This window comes from Lates calcarifer, linkage group LG20 (genome assembly GCF_001640805.2).
Source record: "Lates calcarifer isolate ASB-BC8 linkage group LG20, TLL_Latcal_v3, whole genome shotgun sequence".
In the NCBI taxonomy this organism is placed as follows: domain Eukaryota; kingdom Metazoa; phylum Chordata; class Actinopteri; family Centropomidae; genus Lates; species Lates calcarifer.
In genome coordinates, this window is record NC_066852.1 from 422,867 (window position 1) to 445,188 (window position 22,322).

General features: G+C 41.3%; 1 protein-coding gene and 1 long non-coding RNA gene across 32 annotated transcripts in view; one reads left to right on the forward strand and one right to left on the reverse strand.

Annotated features, from left to right (window-relative positions):
• dbn1 (drebrin 1) overlaps window positions 1-21,280 on the forward strand; it is a 141,282-nt gene extending 120,002 nt beyond the window's left edge. For 6 of the 31 annotated variants that reach the window (XM_051078660.1, XM_051078670.1, XM_051078658.1 and 3 more), the window contains exons 5-15: window positions 7,948-8,091; window positions 9,036-9,113; window positions 10,113-10,264; window positions 10,762-10,819; window positions 12,047-12,103; window positions 12,341-12,455; window positions 14,350-14,481; window positions 18,609-18,716; window positions 19,117-19,607; window positions 19,713-19,812; window positions 20,418-21,280. In XM_051078660.1, coding sequence (XP_050934617.1) covers window positions 7,948-8,091; window positions 9,036-9,113; window positions 10,113-10,264; window positions 10,762-10,819; window positions 12,047-12,103; window positions 12,341-12,455; window positions 14,350-14,481; window positions 18,609-18,716; window positions 19,117-19,607; window positions 19,713-19,812; window positions 20,418-20,473 — 1,491 coding nt within the window. In that variant the 3' untranslated portion in view covers window positions 20,474-21,280. Of the gene's footprint in view, window positions 1-7,947; window positions 8,092-9,035; window positions 9,114-10,112; window positions 10,265-10,761; window positions 10,820-12,046; window positions 12,104-12,340; window positions 12,456-14,349; window positions 14,482-18,590; window positions 18,717-19,116; window positions 19,608-19,712; window positions 19,813-20,417 lie in introns of all 31 variants that reach the window. The other 25 variants (XM_051078648.1, XM_051078653.1, XM_051078666.1 and 22 more) reach the window with 16 other exon arrangements.
• Window positions 1-21,838, reverse strand: part of LOC127143694 (uncharacterized) — a 24,816-nt gene extending 2,978 nt beyond the window's left edge. Inside the window, exon 1 of the long non-coding RNA XR_007815280.1 lies at window positions 21,689-21,838. This is a non-coding gene — a long non-coding RNA (uncharacterized LOC127143694). The remainder of the gene's footprint in view (window positions 1-21,688) is intronic.
• Between the last annotated feature and the right edge of the window lie 484 nt (window positions 21,839-22,322).

The window sequence follows — 22,322 nt, forward strand, 5'->3', positions numbered from 1 at the left end:
GCCAAGACACTAGTGAATGACTTAGTTAAGTCTGAAATTGTAGTGCTCAAAGAAGATTACATGAATTCATGTAATCTTACCATATGTCTCCCCTTGACCAAAGCTGAGCGTGGATTGATGCTGTCTTTACAGTTTGGTTTTGATCAGTTAGGAAATTTCACACGGGGTTCAGCTGATTTTTTCGTCTTACTCAGTGTACGGCGACAGGAAAAGTTCACTAGGTCCTCCAGCGTCGAGGTGAACCAGCTGAATATAAGCCACTCAAGTTGACGACAAGTGCATTGAAAAGTAAAAGCTGCTGGCCTTTACCTTTTCTTTGTCAAAGCGCCTGTTTGGCCAGTAGTTAGTAAAGTAATATTTTCAGCGTTGTCCACAGTCTCATGACATGTTTAACAGGAAGCACAGCACGCTGGTTAAGCTCATGGCAAACTGTTACTAACAGCTAAAATGAAAGCTTGTCTGTATGTAGTCTAACTGGTTAGTTTGTGCACTAATCTCCAAATTTTGCAAATTGCTATAAACTTCACTCTCTTAAACCAGTAACAGTCTGAGCTGGACTGATAGGGGTCTGTATGGATAAAGATAAAATCCTAATGATACCCATCCCTACAGCTGGTTAGTGGCTTCGCCCTGACTTTAGGCAGATGAGATATTCACTGTTCAAATAACTTCATTATAAGCCTTGTTTAAGCATAAATGATTTATATATGCACCCAATAACAGAACTTAAAAAAATGCTTTTGCTCAAAGCTCAAAGCTTGTAAACTCAAGTTAAAACTGAGTTTTATCTCCTTTTGGGAGGGGGTATTTCTCTGTGTGTTTGTGTGTGTGTGTGTGGGTGTGTTTGTGTTTGTGTTTGAGGGGGAGGGGAAGAGGAGTTGATTGAGTCTGTGAGAAGCTGCCACAGAGAGGTTACAGTCAAGAGAGCCAAGAGCTGTCACAGATGATGAGCTCTGAAAAATATTATCACAGAAAATAATTAGCGTAAAAGCTTTTATTTAAAATTTTTAACATCTGGGAAGTGTGAACTGTTACGCCAGCGTGTGCCCTGCGACCTGCGTTGACCCCGCGGTTGCCGGGGTCCCGCGGTCGCCGCTCCCCCGACGGGCGCCGGGTGCGAGGGCCCGTTCAACGCTGCTCGCAGCTTTAATTATTATTATTATTATTTTTTTTCTTCTTTTTCCGCCTCTTTGATTGCCTTTTTGAAGGCCTTAACATGCGTCAAAACTCCTGAAAATTTGCAGACGCGTCAGGCACGGCGAAAAATTTAAGAATTTAGGGGTCTTGAGCATGGGTGTGGCAAAATGGCCTCGGTAGCGCCACCTACATTTTTAACGGAACAGCCCCTCAAGCCCGTTGCGCCTAAAAATCTGAAAATCTGCACACATATGTAACATCCCATGACGCACCAAAAAGTCTCTTGGAGCCATATTCTAAACCCAACAGAAAGTATTTTTATTTTGACCGGAAGGTGAAAAAATTGTGTGCTTTTGGCCATTTCCAGGGGTCGCTTGAACGCGAACTAGTCCTAGACGCATTATCCGATTGACTTCAAAATTTGATAATTTGTTCTTAAGACATAGACGAAGTTAAATTGCAAAAGTTTCGGACTTTTCATTGAAGGGCGTGGAAGTTATGGCCCCTCAAAGTTCGATCACTCGCCACAAAACAGGAAGTTGCTTTATATTTGCTATATTTCGGCCATACTTTGTCCAAACTGCATCAAACTTTACAGGATTGTTAATGGTACCTATCTGCACACATCCATATGTCAATATTCATACAATTGTTGTAGCACCACCTATTTATAGCAGGAAATGACATATTTTATAGTGTGATGTCCAGTTTCTAGACGGGTGACCAGATTCACTTCAAATGTTGTCAGCCCCTCCTTGACAATTTTTGGAAGAAGTCCTCCGAAAATTGTGAGTTTTGGTCGAAGCGTGTGCCGGTTCTGGCCCGTCAAAGTTCGGAAACCCAACTTCCTGTTTGAAACCTCAGATTTTGGGGTAACTTCCTGTTGCGACTCTCGACTTTATCCTATAGATGGAGCCATTGTATTACTCTTTGATGGGTTTTTGGAAGGGGGTCTCTGTGTGTGTGTGTGTGTGTGTGTGTGTGTGTGTGTGTGTGTCTGAGGGGGGAGGGGAAGAGGAGTTGATTGAGTCTGTGAGAAGCTGCCACAGGGAGGTTACAGTCAAGAGAGCCAAGAGCTGTCACAGATGATGAGCTCTGAAAAATATTATCACAGAAAATAATTAGCATAAAAGCTTTTATTTAAATTTGTTGCAACAAATTCAGGTTTCTTACACTGTTTCCCTTATTGAAAACTAAATTCTACCTGAAATGTATCAATAAAAATCTTCTTTTGCAGTTAATGTCACCAGTTTATAGTTTAGTTTTAATAGCATTCCCTGTCACTGATGTGCCTTTAATTATCGGTTCTATCAGGGATCATTTATGTGTTTATCTTACGGGGGTGAGCCACCTCACAGGTTGGTTATATTACCTGTTGACCTCAGCTCAGTGAGCTAAGACAATGTTTAATGCAGTGTTTTTTCTGATATGAAAATGGATATTATTCAGCACATCTAACCTCAGCAGGCCCCTCTTCAGAAACTCATATCTGCAGATGTCAAAGCTGGCTCAAAAAATTAAACTGGCTTCAAATTAATTTGAAGGAATTGTAGGTTATTTTGAATTCATGTAATCTTACCATATGTCTCCCCTTGACCAAAGCTGAGCGTGGATTGATGCTGTCTTTACAGTTTGGTTTTGATCAGTTAGGAAATTTCACAAGGGGTCAGCTGATTTTTTCGTGTTACTCAGTGTACGGCAACAGGAAAAGTGCATGTCTACATCCACCGGCGTCGAGGTGAACCAGCTGAATATAAGCCACTCAAGTTGACGACAAGTGCATTGAAAAGTAAAAGCTGCTGGCCTTTACCTTTTCTTTGTCAAAGCGCCTGTTCAGCCAGTAGTTAGTAAAGTAATATTTTCAGCGTTGTCCACAGTCTCATGACATGTTTAACAGGAAGCACAGCACGCTGGTTAAGCTCATGGCAAACTGTTACTAACAGCTAAAATGAAAGCTTGTCTGTATGTAGTCTAACTGGTTAGTTTGTCACTAATCTCCAAATTTTGCAAATTGCTATAAACTTCACTCTCTTAAACCAGTAACAGTCTGAGCTGGACTGATAGGGGTCTGTATGGATAAAGATAAAATCCGAATGATACCCATCCCTACAGCTGGTTAGTGGCTTCGCCCTGACTTTAGGCAGCTGAGATATTCACTGTTCAAATAACTTCATTATAAGCCTTGTTTAAGCATAAATGATTTATATATGCACCCAATAACAGAACTTAAAAAAAATGCTTTTGCTCAAAGCTCAAAGCTTTTAAACTCAAGTTAAAACTGAGTTTTATCTCCTTTTGGGAGGGGGTATCTCTCTCTGTGTTTGTGTGTGTGTGTGTGTGTGTTTGTGTTTGTGTTTGTGTTTGAGGGGGGAGGGGAAGAGGAGTTGATTGAGTCTGTGAGAAGCTGCCACAGAGAGGTTACAGTCAGGAGAGCCAAGAGCTGTCACAGATGATGAGCTCTGAAAAATATTATCACAGAAAATAATTAGCATAAAAGCTTTTATTTGAAATTTTTACATCTCGGAAGTGTGAACTGTTACGCCAGCGTGTGCCCTGCGACCTGCGTTGACCCCGCGGTTGCCGGGGTCCCGCGGTCGCCGCTCCCCCGACGGGCGCCGGGTGCGAGGGCCCGTTCAACGCTGCTCGCAGCTTTAATTTTTTTTTTTTTTTCTTCTTTTTCCGCCTCTTAGATCGGCTTTTTGAGGGCCTTAACATGCGTGAAAACTTACCAAAATTTGCAGACGCGTCAGGCACGGCGAAAAATTTAATAATTTAGGGGTCTTGAGCATGGGCGTGGTAAAATGCCCTCGGTAGCGCCACCTACATTTTTAAACGGAACAGCCCCTCAAGCCCGTTGCGCCTAAAAATCTGAAAATCTGCACACATATGTAACATCCCATGACGCACCAAAAAGTCTCTTGGAGCCATATTCTAAACCCAACAGAAAGTATTTTTATTTTGACCGGAAGGTGAAAAAATTGTGTGTTTTTGGCCATTTCCAGGGGTCGCTTGAACGCGAACTAGTCCTAGACGCATTATCCCATTGACTTCAAAACTTAATAGTATGTTCTTAAGACATAGACGATGTTAAATTGCGGCAGATTTTGAGTTTTTGTTGAAGGGCGTGGAAGTTATGGCCCCTCAAAGTTCGATTACTCGCCACGAAACAGGAAGTTGCTTTATTTTTGCTATATTTCGGCCATACTTTGTCCAAACTGCATCAAACTTTACAGGATTGTTAATGGTACCTATCTGCACACATCCATATGTCAATATTCATACAATTGTTGTAGCGCCACCTATTTATAGCAGGAAATGACATATTTTATAGTGTGATGTCCAGTTTCTAGACGGGTGACCAGATTCACTTCAAATGTTGTCAGCCCCTCCTTGACAATTTTTGGAAGAAGTCCTCCGAAAATTGTGAGTTTGGGTCGAAGCGTGTGCCGGTTCTGGCCCGTCAAAGTTCGGAAACCCAACTTCCTGTTTGAAACCTCAGATTTTGGGGTAACTTCCTGTTGCGACTCTCTACTTTATCCTACAGATGGAGCCATTGTATTACTCTTTGATGGGTTTTTGGAAGGGGGTCTCTGTGTGTGTGTGTGTCTGTGTGTGTGTGTTTGAGGGGGGAGGGGAAGAGGAGTTGATTGAGTCTGTGAGAAGCTGCCACAGAGAGGTTACAGTCAGGAGAGCCAAGAGCTGTCACAGATGATGAGCTCTGAAAAATATTATCACAGAAAATAATTAGCATAAAAGCTTTTATTTTAAATTTGTTGCAACAAATTCAGGTTTCTTACAGCATTTTCCTTATTGAAAACTAAATTCTACCTGAAATGTATCAATAAAAATCTTCTTTTGCAGTTAATGTCACCAGTTTATAGTTTAGTTTTAATAGCATTCCCTGTCACTGATGTGCCTTTAATTATCGGTTCTATCAGGGATCATTTATGTGTTTATCTTACGGGGGTGAGCCACCTCACAGGTTGGTTATATTACCTGTTGACCTCAGCTCAGTGAGCTAAGACAATGTTTAATGCAGTGTTTTTTCTGATATGAAAATGGATATTATTCAGCACATCTAACCTCAGCAGGCCCCTCTTCAGAAACTCATATCTGCAGATGTCAAAGCTGGCTCAAACGTTGTCCACAGTCTCATGACATGTTTAACACGAAGCACAGCACGCTGGTTAAGCTCATGGCAAACTGTTACTAACAGCTAAAATGAAAGCTTGTCTGTATGTAGTCTAACTGGTTAGTTTGTCACTAATCTCCAAATTTGGCAAATTGCTATAAACTTCACTCTCTTAAACCAGTAACAGTCTGAGCTGGACTGATAGGAGTCTGTATGGATAAAGATAAAATCCTAATGATACCCATCCCTACAGCTGGTTAGTGGCTTCGCCCTGACTTTAGGCAGATGAGATATTCACTGTTCAAATAACTTCATTATAACCCTTGTTTAAGCATAAATGATTTATATATGCACCCAATAACAGAACTTGCAAAAAAATGCTTTTGCTCAAAGCTCAAAGCTTGTAAACTCAAGTTAAAACTGAGTTTTATCTCCTTTTGGGAGGGGGTATCTGTGTGTGTGTGTGTGTTTGTGTTTGTGTTTGAGGGGGGAGGGGAAGAGGAGTTGATTGAGTCTGTGAGAAGCTGCCACAGAGAGGTTACAGTCAGGAGAGCCATGAGCTGTCACAGATGATGAGCTCTGAAAAATATTATCACAGAAAATAATTAGCATAAAAGCTTTTATTTTAAATTTTTACATCTCGGAAGTGTGAACTGTTACGCCAGCGTGTGCCCTGCGACCTGCGTTGACCCCGCGGTTGCCGGGGTCCCGCGGTCGCCGCTCCCCCGACGGGCGCCGGGTGCGAGGGCCCGTTCAACGCTGCTCGCAGCTTTAATTTTCCCTTGTTTTGGGTGTAAGTAATCGATAAGGACAAAAACCACAAACAGCTGCTGCAATGTAATCCAGTGGGCAACTGTCCACGTCAGAGTACGTCCACTACAGTGCTTGTCTTTGCCAATGACTCAGATTGTTATTGTAAGTGTCTGACAACATTATGGATAGGATTCCTACAGAGACAGAGCCTTTTGTTTCACCAGAAACATCACTATCACTACCAGACTCCATTGACAAAAACAGGAATTATACTGAGCCAACACAGGAGCTGCTGGAAGACCACTGCCTCCATCTGTTAGTGTGTTTGTGGTTTATTGAGTGGTACTTTTACTTATATAAAGTATCTGATTACTTCTTCCTCCGCTGAAAGTCACACAATAACACAAACTGTGTTTTTCTGCTTGGTAAAAGTCCTGTTTTTGTCAATGGAGTCTGGTACTGATATATCACGATGTTTCGAAAAAGATCTGAAAAACTGGTGAATTCAATCAATTCATAGAAAACACATGAGAGTTAATGCAGCAGCAGCAGATCTCTGAGCAGAAAATGAAGCTGATGTGATCGTGTTTGTTTCATAATCTGCTTCAGGTTTTTTTTGTGTTTTTGTAAATTGTGTCACGTACAGAACGTTTGAATACTTGTGTGTTTTCATCCAACTCTCTTTGGAAAAAGAAGCTACAGCACATTAAACCTGTAGGAGGATCAAAGAGGAGAACAACTGTGTGTGTGTGTGTGTGTGTGTGTGTGTTACAGTGCATGACTAATACCACCACTTTTTAAAGTAATCTCTCTGTGCTGAGAGCTCTGAGCTGAATGACAATCCTCTCACCCACCAAGCATGTGTGTGTGTGTGTGTGAGTGAGTGAGTGTGTCAAGGTGAATACACACCAGTGTGTTCACACCTGTACACCTGGCTGAGTGTGTATTTTTGGATTTGTGGAGTAGATAAAAAGATCGAGATTGAAGCAGAGGTGACGTTTTATTTAGATTTTTTTCCATAACTGCCAAAGTCTGTGTGTGTGTGTGTGTGTGTGTGTGTGTGTTGAAGTGTCATTATTCTAAGTGGCAGTTCTGTCTCCCACACAGCCTCGACTTCATCACACTGACAGGGTTTTCAATGACCCTTTTTGGGATACACACACACACACACACATGCATCCTTGTGGTGTGCTGCTATTATTGGTGGTGCCATTGCTAACATAATGGATTCCCTAGCTCCTTATCTTAATCTGAAAACCAAATGTTAACCTGCCATTTGCCATTTGGTTCCATTTTGGTTGTAGTGCGATCGAAAAGTTCCAAGACTGCACCTATAAAAAGCACAATTTGTACTGGATCCACTTTATCCACAAATTATTTTGTAAAAAGCTGAATTTGACTGGTTTATTTTTGAGTTTAAGTCATTATGAGGTTTGGATGACAGAGTTAACATCCTGTCCCGGATAAAATAATTTAAAGCTAAAGCTAACTGTTCGCCATCACGCCCCAGTTCAGGTCGTTTGTGCCAAACGTCCTCTGACCGGTGCAGTAGAACTCGGCCATTACAGTCTGAACCTGGGGGATGAATTGAAGGGGCACCACCCTTCAAGCCTAACGCACCGTCTTCAGTCTTGGAGACTGTTGCTCTTCTCTTGCTGTTTGGTCTCTGGGTCGTAGCCACAGATCAAACTCTCCTCGACATGAAGGGTTGTCCTGGGTCTGTTGACGGAGATCATTACAGACTCTTACCATGCTACACTCTGTTTGTTCACAACAGTAACAGTCTTGGAACTTAATGATCGCACCTCGTGATCACATCATCATGGTAAATAATTATAATCTGTTACAAGTCTTGCATTAAAGAAAGTAGGTGATGAATCAGAAATGATGAACTCAAATCGTGAGGTTTCTCTTTGCCTCTCCAGGGGGTGGAGGTCATTGTCAACGCCAGCAGTCTGGACGACATCGACCCGTCAGCCATCGGACAGCGGCTCACCAACGGGACAGCGGCAGTGGCGAGTCCAGTCCTCAGCCGCCTGAGGACCCGAGACGAAGAACACGGAGACGTGGTATGAACAGACACATTATCTCCCTACAGTAATCAGGGTTTTGAAATACAGCATAATTTTCTTCTTCCCCTTCAGCGTTCACTTTATAAATATTTCAGTTCGATCTAGACCAAAGTGGATTAACCTGCCACTGAAAATAGTCCCAAATGAATGCATTATTTACTTGTTTAAAAACTACAGTGGCCAGCTTTTAAAGTAAATTTTAAAAAAATAATGAAACTACACATTTGAGAAGTGTTTTTAAAAATGTACATCTTCAGTAGGAACCAATGAGCTCAGAGCTGAGAGCCATGGATTTGGGTTGTCAGTCCATTCGTCTGTCCCATTCTTGTGATATATCTCAGTAACGCCTTGAGGGAATTTCTTCAGATTTGGTACAAAAATTCACTTGGATTAACTGATTAGATTTTGGTAGAAGGTTTAAAGGTCTGCAAACTGCAGCTGCACTGGTTGGCAGAGGCATACAACAGCGAGGCCGTAAATCTAGGTTACCATATCACAAATATTCTTTCGGCTTGTTCCAGCTTTTTGTTTTCTTTCTCTTTTCCAAAGATCCAGGCAAACATATCCGATATCTTCTGACACTTTAGGACCTTCAGAAGAATTTAGAATGAAGTGTAACAACTCATTGAACCTCAGTGAAGAGTTCGGCTGCTGCGAAACTCAAATTAAAACTTGTTCACAACAGGGACATAATACAGTGAGTTTGTAAGATGGGGAAGAACTTTAAATCAACAGGGAACAGTAAGTACAGCTCCCACCTCTCACCTGTATAGGTCAACTAAAAGATAAAAACATATCTCTTCACTTTAGCCTTTAACAAGCCGTGACTTTCCTGATACAGGCACTTTGCTTCGCACTTATGCACCGCTGCACTTCTTCTTTTCAAATGTCTCTTTCTCTCTTTCTCATTATGTCTCATTACTTTCTTTCTCCCGATGCAGGGCACAGTGTACCAGAAGACCAATGCAGAGGTGGAGATGAAGAAAATCAATAGAGAGGAGTTTTGGGAGCAGGCCAAGGTACGTGTGGAATACAAAAGAAGAAGAAAAGAAGGGAGGGAGTGGAGGAAAATTAACATGGTTGAAATAAAGAAAAAGAGAAGAGGCAGGAGGAAAAGGATGGAATGGAGGAAGGATAGTATGAGTGAGACGAGGGAAGTAACAGAATTGGTCAAAAAAAAAAAAGAATAATTCCACTTTTTTATTCTCAGTGGCCAAATAAACTCATTTATTTTCTTAGTAATAATTCAGTGAGAAGCTCCACACCACTCTCTGTCTGTACTGTAACGTTCAAATGGATCTTCATTTTATCTTAATTTATTTTGTGTTTTAGTTTTATATTTGTTTTGTTTCATTGCAGTTTATATTTTATTGGTGATTCAACTTAATTATAGTTTTTCCTTTGTCACATACCAACATGGATTTTGTTGAATTTCTGGTGCAATAGAAATAGTGAGCTCATTAATTAGTTTAGCAGGTGCTGGTAGTTGGATTTTTTAAATCTTTTAATAGAACCAGGCTAGCCGTTTCCAACCTGTTTTCAGTCTTTATGCTAAGCTAAGCTAAGCAGCTACTGGCTGTAGCTTCACATTTACCGTATAGAAGCAACATTTATTAATAATATTTCCCACTATGTTGAACTCTTCCTTTAAATCTGATTCCTCTTGAATAAAGTGTAGTGTAAATGTAAATCCCAGTTCTGGAGTTTAGAGTGCAGTGAAAGTCAGGGACAAAGTCAAATGTTGTTGTGTCCTCCAGCTGTGTTGCTCTCGGCTCATTCAGACTAAATACAGAATGACAACAGGCTTCATCCAGCTGCAGGGTGTTCACTCGATTTACCCTTCACAGCTTCAGAATCTCTAAATCCAGATCAGCATCAGATCTGGATTGATCGATTACTCAATCAACAGATATTTAACAAGAAAAAATGACCAAAAATTTGTCTCCAACTTTTCTTCTGTAGCAGCAGAACCCTTCATCACCTACATATGTCTTATTTTTGCATGTTTGCATCTCCAGCGCGAGGAGGAGATGAGGAAGGAGGAGGAGAAGAAGAAGGCGGCGGAGGAGCGGCAGCGCTTTGAGGAGGAGCGAATGGAGCTGGAGAGGAAAGAGCAGGAGAACCGAGAGAAGAGGTACCGCGAGAGGGAGAGGCAGATCGAGGAGCACAGGTGAGGATCGTCCAACATCGAGCGCTCTGTCCATATCCATACCTAACGTTGAGCCTGTAAACGAACCTTGGCCTCGTTTCGTAAAACCATCTTAAGACTGTGATAATCAAAAAAATCCATCTGATGAACGTTCCTAACCTTAACGAGAAGCTCCTACCCACTCAAAGCTAGGAGCTTCCAATGCAGCACTGCTTTATGAACCAGCACTGAGAATCTTTAAAGCCAATTCTTCAACAAACCAGAACAAATATCTGAACCCTGGACTGATGTGATCCACTTTCCTGGTCTTAATGAGGACAAAGGATCAGCAGTTTCCAAACTTCTTCGATCAGTCTTGTTTGGGGAAATGGGACCCTGGTTCAGTTTGAGACATGTTCATGTTAAACCCTGTTAAATTGCGTGACTTTCTAACTTTAGTGTGGAAAATATCTGGTAATATCTAGGTCACATTTATACTTGACGTATTATCTAATCAGTGTGTTTGTGTGTGAGCACAGGAAGAAGATGCAGGAGGAGGAAGAGGCCAGAGAGAGATTAAGGAACCAGACCACCATAGTAAGTGTCTGTTTGTTATGACGTTCAGCTGCAACATCAACAATCCCAGGTATTCAATTCTTTGTGTTAGAGGTGGTTATGTTTCTAGAAGGTGATGTTTCTGCCCATCAAACTGTCACTTCCCGTCCCAAACGACCGCGAAGACGTCGTTTACACGCCTCTGGTTTTTGTGCCAGAGTCACGCTGTGACACAAAAATGAAACCAATTTGTCTGACAGTGGGGTTTGTTTTTGAAGAGAGTGATTATACGCTGTGTGTGTGTGATTTGCAAAAAATTTTAAATCTGGCAGTGAGAATATATTCGTCTGTCTGTGTGTGTGTGGTGTGTGGTTTATTTTTACAAGCAGACATAAAACCATTAGGACATCTTGCAATCAGCTGCCTGCTGTCACAGCTGTGATGTTTTCTGCTAAATTTCAGACCATCTTCATAAACATTCAGCAGATCCTTTGCCTTGCTCAAGGAACTTAAGGCAGTGTTTGTTACTGAGGAACAAAGTGCGAACAAACCAGCAAGTTGTCAACAACTTGGCTGCCTCCCTAAATAATCAGTCAGGGTGAAATTATAATCACGCTCCGAGGAATCATAATCCTCTCTAAACGGGCACTAACAAGCGACCTGGGTGACTAACTGCTGCTACACACTCTTTTTCTGTTTGATAAAGCATGAAGCATGGATGGAGCTGGCTCATATGCAGCACATGAAAACCATGTAACCGCTCAGACTCTTGAGCCCAACAGAATTAAATAGCACTCATGGCTGCAGAGGGCGCTGCTGCTCAGCAAAAATGTTGCTTTAAACAAAATGAAAGCCTGAGAAAAGAGTACTATATTGAACTAGACCAGTAGTGGATGAACCCAAGAGGCCTGGACGGCTCACAGCTTTTAAAAATTGAGCTAAACCCAAACCTCAAATCAAAATATCTGTCAGAATATGTGAGGAATTTAGCAAAAAGTCAGAGTTTCTCCCTGGTATTGATCTTTGGTCCTGTTCAGTCCATGGTGTCTGCTGAATGAGTCTCTATCGCCCCTCGCTGGTGGTAACCTGTAATCATTCCTCTCAGCTCTAAGAGCCAGATTTGTGTTGGGTCATGAGTCTGGACTAAAGAGGTCTCATGGTTCAGTTTCAGTACATTTAAATGATGATCTTGGTTTAGGTTTGAGTCCCTGAATTCATCATTGTTTTTCCCTCCATTTGCATCTTCATCTGTATTATTCTTCTCTGCAGGCAGCAGAGCTGAGCATTGAAGACCTCAACCTGGACAAAAAGGAGTCTGAGGTGGAGGTGAGTTAGAAAAATTAGAAAGTAAATAAGTCAGAAGAATTAAAGCAGGGAAAGAATTTTAACTTTGCTCTAATAAAGGATAAAATCTACAACATGTTGAATGTTTTCCTCAGTGAAGATCACCTAGGATAAAGCTTATTTAGAAATCTTTGGTTCATTAGCGGCTGAACATCAAAGACATTATGATCCAGAGCTGTTGTTTGGTCTTAATGTATCTGTGTGTTTGTGTGTTTTCAGGAGGCGAAGGCCATCATCGCTCAGCGGTCAGGAAACCCTCGAGAGTTCTTCAAGCAGAAGGAGAGAGCCATGACCATCAGTGTCGACACCTCGCCTGTCTCCATCCACAGGACCGGTAAACACTTTAAAACTCACTCCAGGATTAAGTTCATTTTAATGTACAGCTGGAAAAACTGAATATATTTTTTACTTATAGAAGGTTCAGTAACAAAACCAGAGGTGGTTTATTTGGATCAGGGTCTTGTTTGATGGGATGAAAGGGTTCGAGGAAAGAGATGAAAGAGGAGGGTTGAAAGTCAAGGGGATGAACGGGGTCGAAGGCTTGTTGCGGTCAGGTAAGTTGGGATGGTTTGGGTCGAAGGGAGGGACGAAAAGTAGGGGTCAATTTTGTGGGGATGAACACTGAATGAAGTTATGATGTGACTGGAGCATCTAGGAACCCAGGGGTCGAGACTTGGTGAGCTTACCAGGGGTCTGTAGAACCAGAACTTAAACATCTCAGAGGTTTTTGATCATGTGAGTTCTGCAAACATTCCCAACCTGAAGGATTCTGTTCTGTAAAACCACCTGACGATCTCTGTTCTCACAGTCGGACGGCTGCTGCTGTCAAATTTGGACCATTTGAGCTTTTTTCTGAATTTTCTTTGCCTCTTTATATCGTTGCATCTTGTTTGTCTGCAGTGTTTCAGTGATTGTCATGACCCTGCTTCAAACAGAGATTTATAGTCTCAGTGGCGAGGATGTATTTTCCACTGGGGATGAGGAGAACAAGCCCCACACTCTGCAAAATCCTGTGTTTTTTAGGCTACATATAAGTCGTTCTGTACACTTCAAGTGTTGCTGGAGTTTTAACCGCTCAGACTCCTTTTCCTTGCACCATGGAAGTTGGTGAACTTGTGCCGGAAATCGTGACTCTAAAAGAATTTCTGCTCCACTTACTTTATCTCCCAGTTGTTACAACAGACAATAAAATCTCCCATCATTATATTACAAACTCATGGATCTGTTACTTGTATTTTTGAACACAAAGGTGTGTTTGGTCTGAATGTCTGATAGCGCTCTAATTGTTTGAGATTGTTTGATCTGAGGGGAAGGTTTACAGACACCTGAAAAAGTACTTCAACCTTTTTGTTCATGTTTTTTAGTGAAAAAGCATCTCAACAGTCAAAGATGAGACAGTAAAAGCCCAGTTCTCTTCATAATAGAGTTGTAACCACACCATTATGTGTCATTATGATGAAACAAAATGTGGGTTTTTGTGATGATACATGGGATTTTACCTTTTTCTTTTTGACTACGTGAGAACAGTTTCCATCACATTGTCTTGTTTGCTAACAAGCAGAGAAGCTGAGAGATTTGTGTTGTCAAACCTGGACTTAAAATAGTTTTTCTACTCTGGGATTTAATATTCAGAAGCATTTTATTTTCTGCCTCAGAGAGAGAGAAACAGAAGTTAAACATCGGAGGATAAAAACCAACAAACTCCGTCAGCGTTTCCTTTCTGCCTAACTGCATGCTGTCTACAGTCTGTGTTTACAGCCACACTAACCACTTTTCTTCCTTTCTTTCTCTCTCTCCTTTTTCTTTCTTTCTTTCTTTCTTTCTTTCTCTTTGCCTTGCCTTGATTTTCTTCTCTACATTTGTGTTCACCTTCCTCATACGTTCTCTCTCTTTTCACTCACTTCTTTCTTCCTTCTCTCTCTCTCACCACAATTTGTCTTCTTTGATTTCTCCATCTTGTCCCACAATCCTTTTCTGCTTCTCGCTGTTTCCTCTGGGGCTAAAACTTCTTTTACCTTGACTCTGACCTCTCCTGTCTCCTTTCTGTTTCCCTCCCTCTCTTTATTTTGTCTGTTTTGTCTCGTCGTCTCGTCCATCTTCCTCACATCTCTTTGTCCTGGTGCGTCGCTTCGTGTCCTTGTCATATTGTACGTCTGTGTGCGTGTCTGTGTTTGTTTGTATCTTTCGTGTTCGGGTGTGTGGCTTTGTTTTGTTGTCCTGACTGCCAGGCCGTTTGGACAGCCCGTTCTTGAGGCAGCAGCACAGTCCCAGCAGCCCCAGTCCGACTCCCCCGCCCCGGGGCGCGTCGCCCCTCCGCACCCCACCTCCACATGCACGGACGCAGCCCGCTGCTGCAGCCGGTAGGTACAGCACATAACTGATAAACAGCAGAAGAAGAAGAAGAAGAAATAAGGAGGAGAGACAGACGGACATTCGAACACCTCTCCCTCCCAGACATTAATCCCCTCCTCAAACATGGATGCTGCAAATAACAAAGATGAAATGATAGAGGGTGAAACTGCCTGTGAAGTTGAAATATGAGCAACTCAACTAGTCTCTCAAGATAGTTGGCTTTTATGAAAGAGTGAGATCCTTTTTGGTTAAACAGAATCAGCTGTTTTATCACCTTGTTCAAAGCCACCAGACTCCATACAGAAAAACAGTAATTTTATCTTGCAGAAAACAGGAGATGTTGGTCTACCACTGCCTCAGTCTGTTTGTTTGTGTTGTTGTGTTGTACTTTAACTTATGTAAAGGATCTGATTACTTCTTCCATCGCTGAAAGTCATACAGAAACGCAAACAAGCAAACAGATGGAGGCAGTGGTATTCCTGTTTTTGTCATTGGAGTCTGGTAGTGATATATAGCAATGTTTCTAGTTAAACAAAAAAGATCTTACTCTAATAAAAAGCTCTGTCTCTGTAGGAATCCTTTCCATAATATTGTCAAACTCTTACAACAATCTGAGCCCGTCACTGGCAAAAATTAGCACTTTAGTGGATGTACACTCAAAGATCCTTGAGTTATCCTTTGAAGTGGGAACACCAAGAAATTTGCTCCCATCTGTCTTGAGAGACCAAATGCATTTTCATCATCTAAGTTTCTATCAGTTCATTTTCATCATCCAGTCCACGTAGCACACACACACTCCTTCACTCCCCTCATATCTGCGTACCAACCCTAAACACACCACACCAAACCCCTACCGACCTCACATCCTCAACCCTGCCCGCCACTCCCTGAACAACTGAACAACAGCTTTGATCTGTCGACTTCATTTCATTTCAGTCAAGTAGTTGACTCTCAAATTTGAAGTGATTTATGTTAATAATATCCAAAGTGCAGAGCCAAACCAGACAAAATGTCCTTTGCGTATATTGTTAGCATGGTTGCTAGCAGTGTCAGTACTGTTTTCTACCTACAGTAAAACATTAAAATATCTTTTCCCTATTTTGAGTATTAAATTATAAATTTTTGTTGTTGTTAACCCCACTATCAAACGCACCTTCCTTTTACCTTTGCACTCTCAACCTTCCCTGCTAATAAACTAACAAGCTAACACTTAAATTAGCATCTCACTAACATAAGTAATAAAATATCCTTTATGGCTGTGAACCATAAAGCTGTTTGTTGGTTTGTGTGGTAGATGTTGAGTCTGTCGTCCCCCTTCAGTCTTCATCCTTTAGATGTCGTCCAGTCAGCTGCTGATGTTGAATTATTGTTGTGAATGTCTCTTTTTTTGCTGATGATGTTGTGGTTTACATCAATTCTCTCAAGGATAAAGAGCTGAAACTTTTAACTAGAATCTCACTGGTTTTTCTTCTGATCCTCAATCTCATGCTTCTGATCCTGGACTGCATAAACGCTCACACACAAATACACTTCTGCTGCTTTTTAATCTGCTGACCGACTGACCAACCTGTGAGTGTTTGTATATGAATGTGTGTATTTGACGCCGTTGAGCCGCCCGTCGGTTGTCGCCGCCAATTGTTTGACTGAATATGGACTTTTGCTGTTCGACTTCTGTGGAGTTGATTATAGTTGTCATTGAGTTTAGAAACCATAATGGTGATTTTGTATGTTTTGGCTCATAAACTACAACTATCACACCTGAGATTAGTGCTGACCAGTTTCCAGAGCACAACATATCCATAGTACCAAACCAAACTTTTGACGTAAACAAAACATCAAGGCAACTAAATATTTATTAGTTCTCAGGGTCTTGTGGCATTGACTCATGCAAATAGTTTTGGTCTTTTCCATCTGTTGAGATATTTGTCTCAGATATCTGGAGAATAAAGGCCTTTTCACATAGCACAACACAAATAAAACTTGAGGTCCTGCTTGGGATGTGATCCCCGCATTTGAAGAGTCGGAACCAGCTACCGGGATCCTTTGAACCAGAGCAGCCTCTGGCAGTCTGTGTGATTGTGATGCCTGTATTCGCATTTTTTGATATTTGTGTTCTCTGCGAAAGTACTCAAAACAAAAACAACAGTTAAAAAAAATATAGGTGCAAAAAAAAAAAACACCCCTACTGTGAAAACACAGTAAATGTAAAATTAAACAAAATTATTCATAATATTCTAATAATTAATAATGTGTCTAATAATATTCACCTCCCTGACGACAGAAATGTTTTACCCAAAATACCTTTGCTTATAACAGTAATAGAAATCAGGATAAACATTTGATTTGTAGAAGAAAAAATGAAAACAACTACACATCAGTTTGTTTTCACATCCATGAGAGAGCACAAGTGAGGCTCTACACAACACTCAGCACATAGCATTGCAAACTCTTACAAAGTTTGTGGAGAACATTGCGAGCGGCATCCCAGCTCTCTGCTCGTTAAGACTCAGACCTACTGCTTACAACTTTCCGTACATCTCAAAATCACGGTGAAAAAACATTGCAAAACACTTGAAACATTTATATAGTTCTGGAGTACCTGCAGATCAATGAAGAGAATACAGAAGTTAGTGTCTTGCCCAAGCCTGTACATCACCATTGCACATAATCACAATGTCAGAGAACAGGACAAAAAACTGTCTGTCTGCATGGGTATATACCTCTAAAAGCATATATCTTTAAAAACATACGAAATGCTTTGAAAACCGGTCAGCAATAATGTAGTTTATGATCTTCACTGTGTATCACTGCATGTCTATAACTGCTGTCTGTATGACATTATGCTGGGTGGAGAAAAGACCAGTTCACCACTGTTTCTAAGGACAGTTCACAAAAAGTCCTTTTTGAAATCGGTTTCTTTCATCAGTAAAAGATTTGTTTTGTTAAACACTAGATTTCTTTCTTTCAATGAAATTATACAAAATCCATCCCTCCTTTCAAGTTATTGTCCTTACTCATGTATTAGCTATGATGTCCGTCTCTTCTAAATAAGGTCGATCGACCCTCAAAGGTTTTTGTCCACCAGGTGAATTGGAGAACCCACCCATGCAGGACCCTGCTGAGCTGGATGTGATTCATCATTTTTGAAAGGGTCACACATCTCAGTTTGTCTCCATTCAAAGTGACGCTGTTGTTGCTTCATCTGTGGTTTACCGTGTTCGTGTCCTCTGGGAAATCTTGTTCTGGTTTATGAACAGGACGTCTGACTTCAACAAGCATGAATTCATCTGCGAAACGTCTGCGGGCAAAAAGTGATATTTTCTGTGACTGGAACTATGTTTGTCATGATGAGTTGTATTCCTGGATGTGGTGTACATATGGTGGCTGTGACTCATCCGTAATGTGTTGATATACATAGATGGTATCATAATGAACTGTCAGCAGACATCTGATTACTGTTTCGTGACTTGCTCGAACGTAGTGATTATGTCTTGGGCTTGGTGATGACTTGCCTGGGACGTTGGAATATTTCCAGTCCCAATTTGCTTCAACTCCAGAAGAGCAACAATTTTATCACTTTTGCTTTGTCAACTTCCTCTGTTCATATTATTTGTTAAATTATGTGACACTCTGCAACATGCCCAAAATGTGTTGCACTTACTTCTGTGTAAGGCAGGCTTCGAAAGTCACTTTCACATGAAATAAGAAGAAACAAAGCCACTCTTTGATGAACAAGACTCACTATTTAAAGGGAGATGTCACCAGACCTTTGAATTGCTGGACAGGATACGAGATGTAGGCAGTGGTTTGGAGATCTGGAACCAGGTTTGGTGACTGTATCTGTCTGTTTGTTGGTGGTGTGACAGCAAAAGTGATATGATTGGTGTGTTTTTAGGCACCGTTTAATGTGGTGAAGTAACACAGGATGTGACTGTAGTAGTTACAAAAATGGTTTTAGTATTATTTAAGATAATGTAGCTGACACTTTATTTCAGTTAATAAGCAAATTCTGTGTTAGTTCAACACATCTTGTACCTATTGGAGTGTTTTTGAGATGCGAGATCTTGTGCGCTGTGCCTTTTCGATATTTTGTTGTTGTGCCATTTTGTCCCTCCAGGGGATGATGATGACGAAGCGAGCACAGAGCGCAGCATGGCCGCCGTGTCACCCATTCCTAAAATAGTCACCACACCCATCAAAGAGGACTTCAGCAGGGTGGAGGAAGACAGCAGAGATGAGTGGGGTAAGTTGAATAGTGCTAACCTCTTGTTTTGTTAACACAACAATGGCTGAAGCTCTTGGCGATTGACCATCACCAGCACCTGCTCCCAGGTAGACACCACATTAAGCAGCAGAGAAAGCTTACAAATACCCTGAGTCAAAGTGACAGGATTATCCTCCATACTGATGTAAATGAAGCATTATTAATAAATTTGAGTGCATAGTTTCCATCTGCTTCATGTTTTTTACTCATAAAGGTTCCATATTGCTGTTTAAACAGCAGTTGTTATATTTCACCATGCAGTCAGAAACTGCCTCTCTTTTAAATATGATAATTAAAATGATGACACCAACACTTGTCCAAAGAAAATACTAAAGTTAGGATTATTATTATTGAATTAGTGGTTGTGTTTTTTCACCAGATTCGGTGCCAGAGCAGAAACCTCCGGTCCAGGAGTCAGCATCCACCAAGCCTGTGCAGAGCGTCGCCCCGCAGGCCCGCGACTCCTCCGGCTTCTCCGTGTGGGGTTCTGGGACAGACAGCCTGGTCAACCTGTGGGACAGCAGCTCCGCTCCTCCCGCAGACCCCTCCCAGACCTCCCAGTCCTCCAATCTGGTGGACCTGATGGGCGATGCTGATGACAGCTTGCCAAGCGCCACCGCCGCCACCGCCAGCGGCCGCCCCCAGCCCCTCCTCAGCTTCGACGAGATGATGGATGGGACTTTCTGCTCGAGCACTGGCGCCGAGGACGACCCCTCCAGTCTGGTGGATGTGACGGGCTCTGACCAGATGACCCTCAGCTACCAGCATGCACTGCAGCATGCATCCAGTGATGGGCAGGAGCTGGACGACGGACAGCTGCTGATGACCAATGGAGAGACGCTGCTGAAAGAGGGGACGCAGGTCAGACAGGTTAATGCTGCTGCTATGCGTTCAGAAACAGATTTTCAACCTTTTCATTTGCTAATAATTGTTTTCTTTCTCCTTTTTTGCTGCTTCTTCTTTTGGCTTTTATAGGCAAGCGAGGGGTACTTCAGCCAATCACAGGAGGAGGAATTTGGCCAATCAGAGGAGTCTTCGGCTAAACCTGCGCCGGTCTTTTATAACAAGCCACCAGGTGAGATACTTGCTTGAAAATAACCAAAATTAATAGTAAATCCTCAACCTTTCCTGTACAAATGGTTCAAATTAAAAGTCCGTCGGGGCTCCGAGTCTGAGCTGTTAAATGTTTTTTATGTACAGAAAATAAAGCCTATCAGTAGGGGGGTGGGTGTATATTACCCATGATCCCTGGTTTCTGGAGCAGGAAGTGCTGTCGTTGTAACAAACACACCAAACTTTATAATTCTTTATATTTCCGTCAGTTTCCTGTCTGGATGTCAGAGATGAACGCTGTTTTTTAAAGACTTGTAAGTCTTTTTAACTGATCTACAGTTCAGCATCACTCTTGAACTTGCTGAACTTGCATGTATTTCCTTCTTTAAAGTTTTAAAACAAACCTGTTGTATAAACCTTAGCTAATGCTCTGAAGAATTCAACATCATTTCTTGCTCAAACCTCCTGTTGTGGGTCAAACTACAACAGAAGAAAATTAGAATCATTTAATGTGACATTTAATACAGAGAAACTGTACAACTTACAATGAACTGAAATAATACATATTTTAAAAATACATGTTCTATCAAACAAATTAAACTAACATGTGTTTTTGTGTGTTTTCAGAGATTGACATTACGTGCTGGGACACGGACCCCGTGGTCGACGATGATGACGACTAACCAGCCAATCAGACGCCACCACCTGGACCAAGAGGAAGTAGGAAGTGCGCTTCATGAAGAAACAGATTTTTTTCTAAAAAAACAAAACACAAACGAAACAAACAAAAAAAGTAATAATAATAACAACAAGTCTTGCATCAAAACTACTTCTGTATTATCTTTAGAGGAAAAGAAAACAGTAGCCACAGAAAAAAGACAGGGTTTGAGTTAATGTTAAAGACGGTTTGAAGGCTCAGTTATGTTTTTTTTCTGTGTGTTTGTTATTTTATTTATTTGGTTTCTTTTTCCTTTTCTTTTTTTTTTTTTTTTTTTTTTGCTATGCAGATGTAATAGCTGGGAGCGGGGGGACTTTTGTTTGTGTACATGATTTATTACACGTTAACGTAGCGCACTGCTGCTTATTAGAGACAATGAAGCCCAGTGTGCGGCGGGCGGCCGACACACACCTAGTCTGTAGTGCTTTAATAACACCCTATAAAACTAATACAGTGGATCATTACAGCTGCCATGTATATCTTCACTCTCTGTTTCTTACCTCTTTTTCACCTTCCTCCTTCCTTCTGCCTTTGTCCCAAAAATACTCACCTCTGCAAGTCAGTTAATCTTGTATTTAGCCCTCAAAAAAAGGTGAAATATTTTATTTATTCTGGTGTATCTGAACTTCTTTTACTAACAGAAGAAGAAGAAGAAGAAATCTATTGTCGAGATAAAATTCCTTAGTCAGACTGTGGCTCCCTTTTGACCTTTTTCACTCCTTTTTGTATGATTTTAAGACTGAATTCAAGATTAAATGGCTTGTAAATCTGGTTTTCTTTTCTTCAGTGCACTTTTATTTCTTCTTCTTGTGGATGAACCACAGCTTCTCCATCAGCCCTCCCCTCCACCCCCGGTTCCATGAAGTTTATCGTTTTTTAACCCACTTATATATTTTACGCAAGCAATAAAACCTTTCTTTGCATCCAATCTAGATCAATATACTGTAGATAACTTTTTATTTTTTTTGGTAGAGTTTGGTTTTAAAGCAACGAAGAAGGGGCCAGGTGGGCACAGGTCCTGTTCAGAGTCAGAGAGGGGGAGGACGCAGGATGCCTTACCTTTTCTAATTTTTAAAATAAATTACTAATCTCCAGCTGTTCTGGCCTTACTGTCCACTGAGTTCAGTCAGTAGATCCTGGATGACGGGGGGAGGGTGGGATGAAACAGCTGGAAGCAAACCTGGGCCACATGAATTCTTGCTAATATTATTATTATTATTATGTCTTTGTTTTCATCTGCACGGAGAACCAGATTTTCAGGACTTATCACATCAGAACCTGGACAACATGTGGTCAGAAACCTGTGGGGAAGGAAAGTCATGCTAACCCCATAAACTGTAAAGTTACATTGAGCTTTTTGTGATAAAAGCAGCAATGACCAACCTAACTATACACTCACTGTTAGAAAATCACAGCCAAAGGTTTGGTTTTGTCTTCTAATTCACAAAAATAGACCAATTTTAACAGGAACACCACCACCAGAGGGCGCCTTTATCCCTTTCCCTTGCTGTATTTTGAAGATTTCTTGGCAACCACACAGTGGTTAGGACATCTTGACCAATACAGCCAATACAGCTCTATGAAATCAACAAATTCTTCTGAGTGGAGGTGTAATAGAAGGAAATGAATACTAGAAAAATTGGAGCATTTGTTGGAGATTTATTGAAAGTGAGTTTCCTGACATCTGCTTCTCTGAACAGCTTAAAACAAACACTTCAAATTATTTTTCTCTAATTCTCTCTGACCCCCGTCTGCTGCCCGATTGCTTTTGTTTTGTGCCAATGCAACAAGTACTACATATATTTTATCTTATT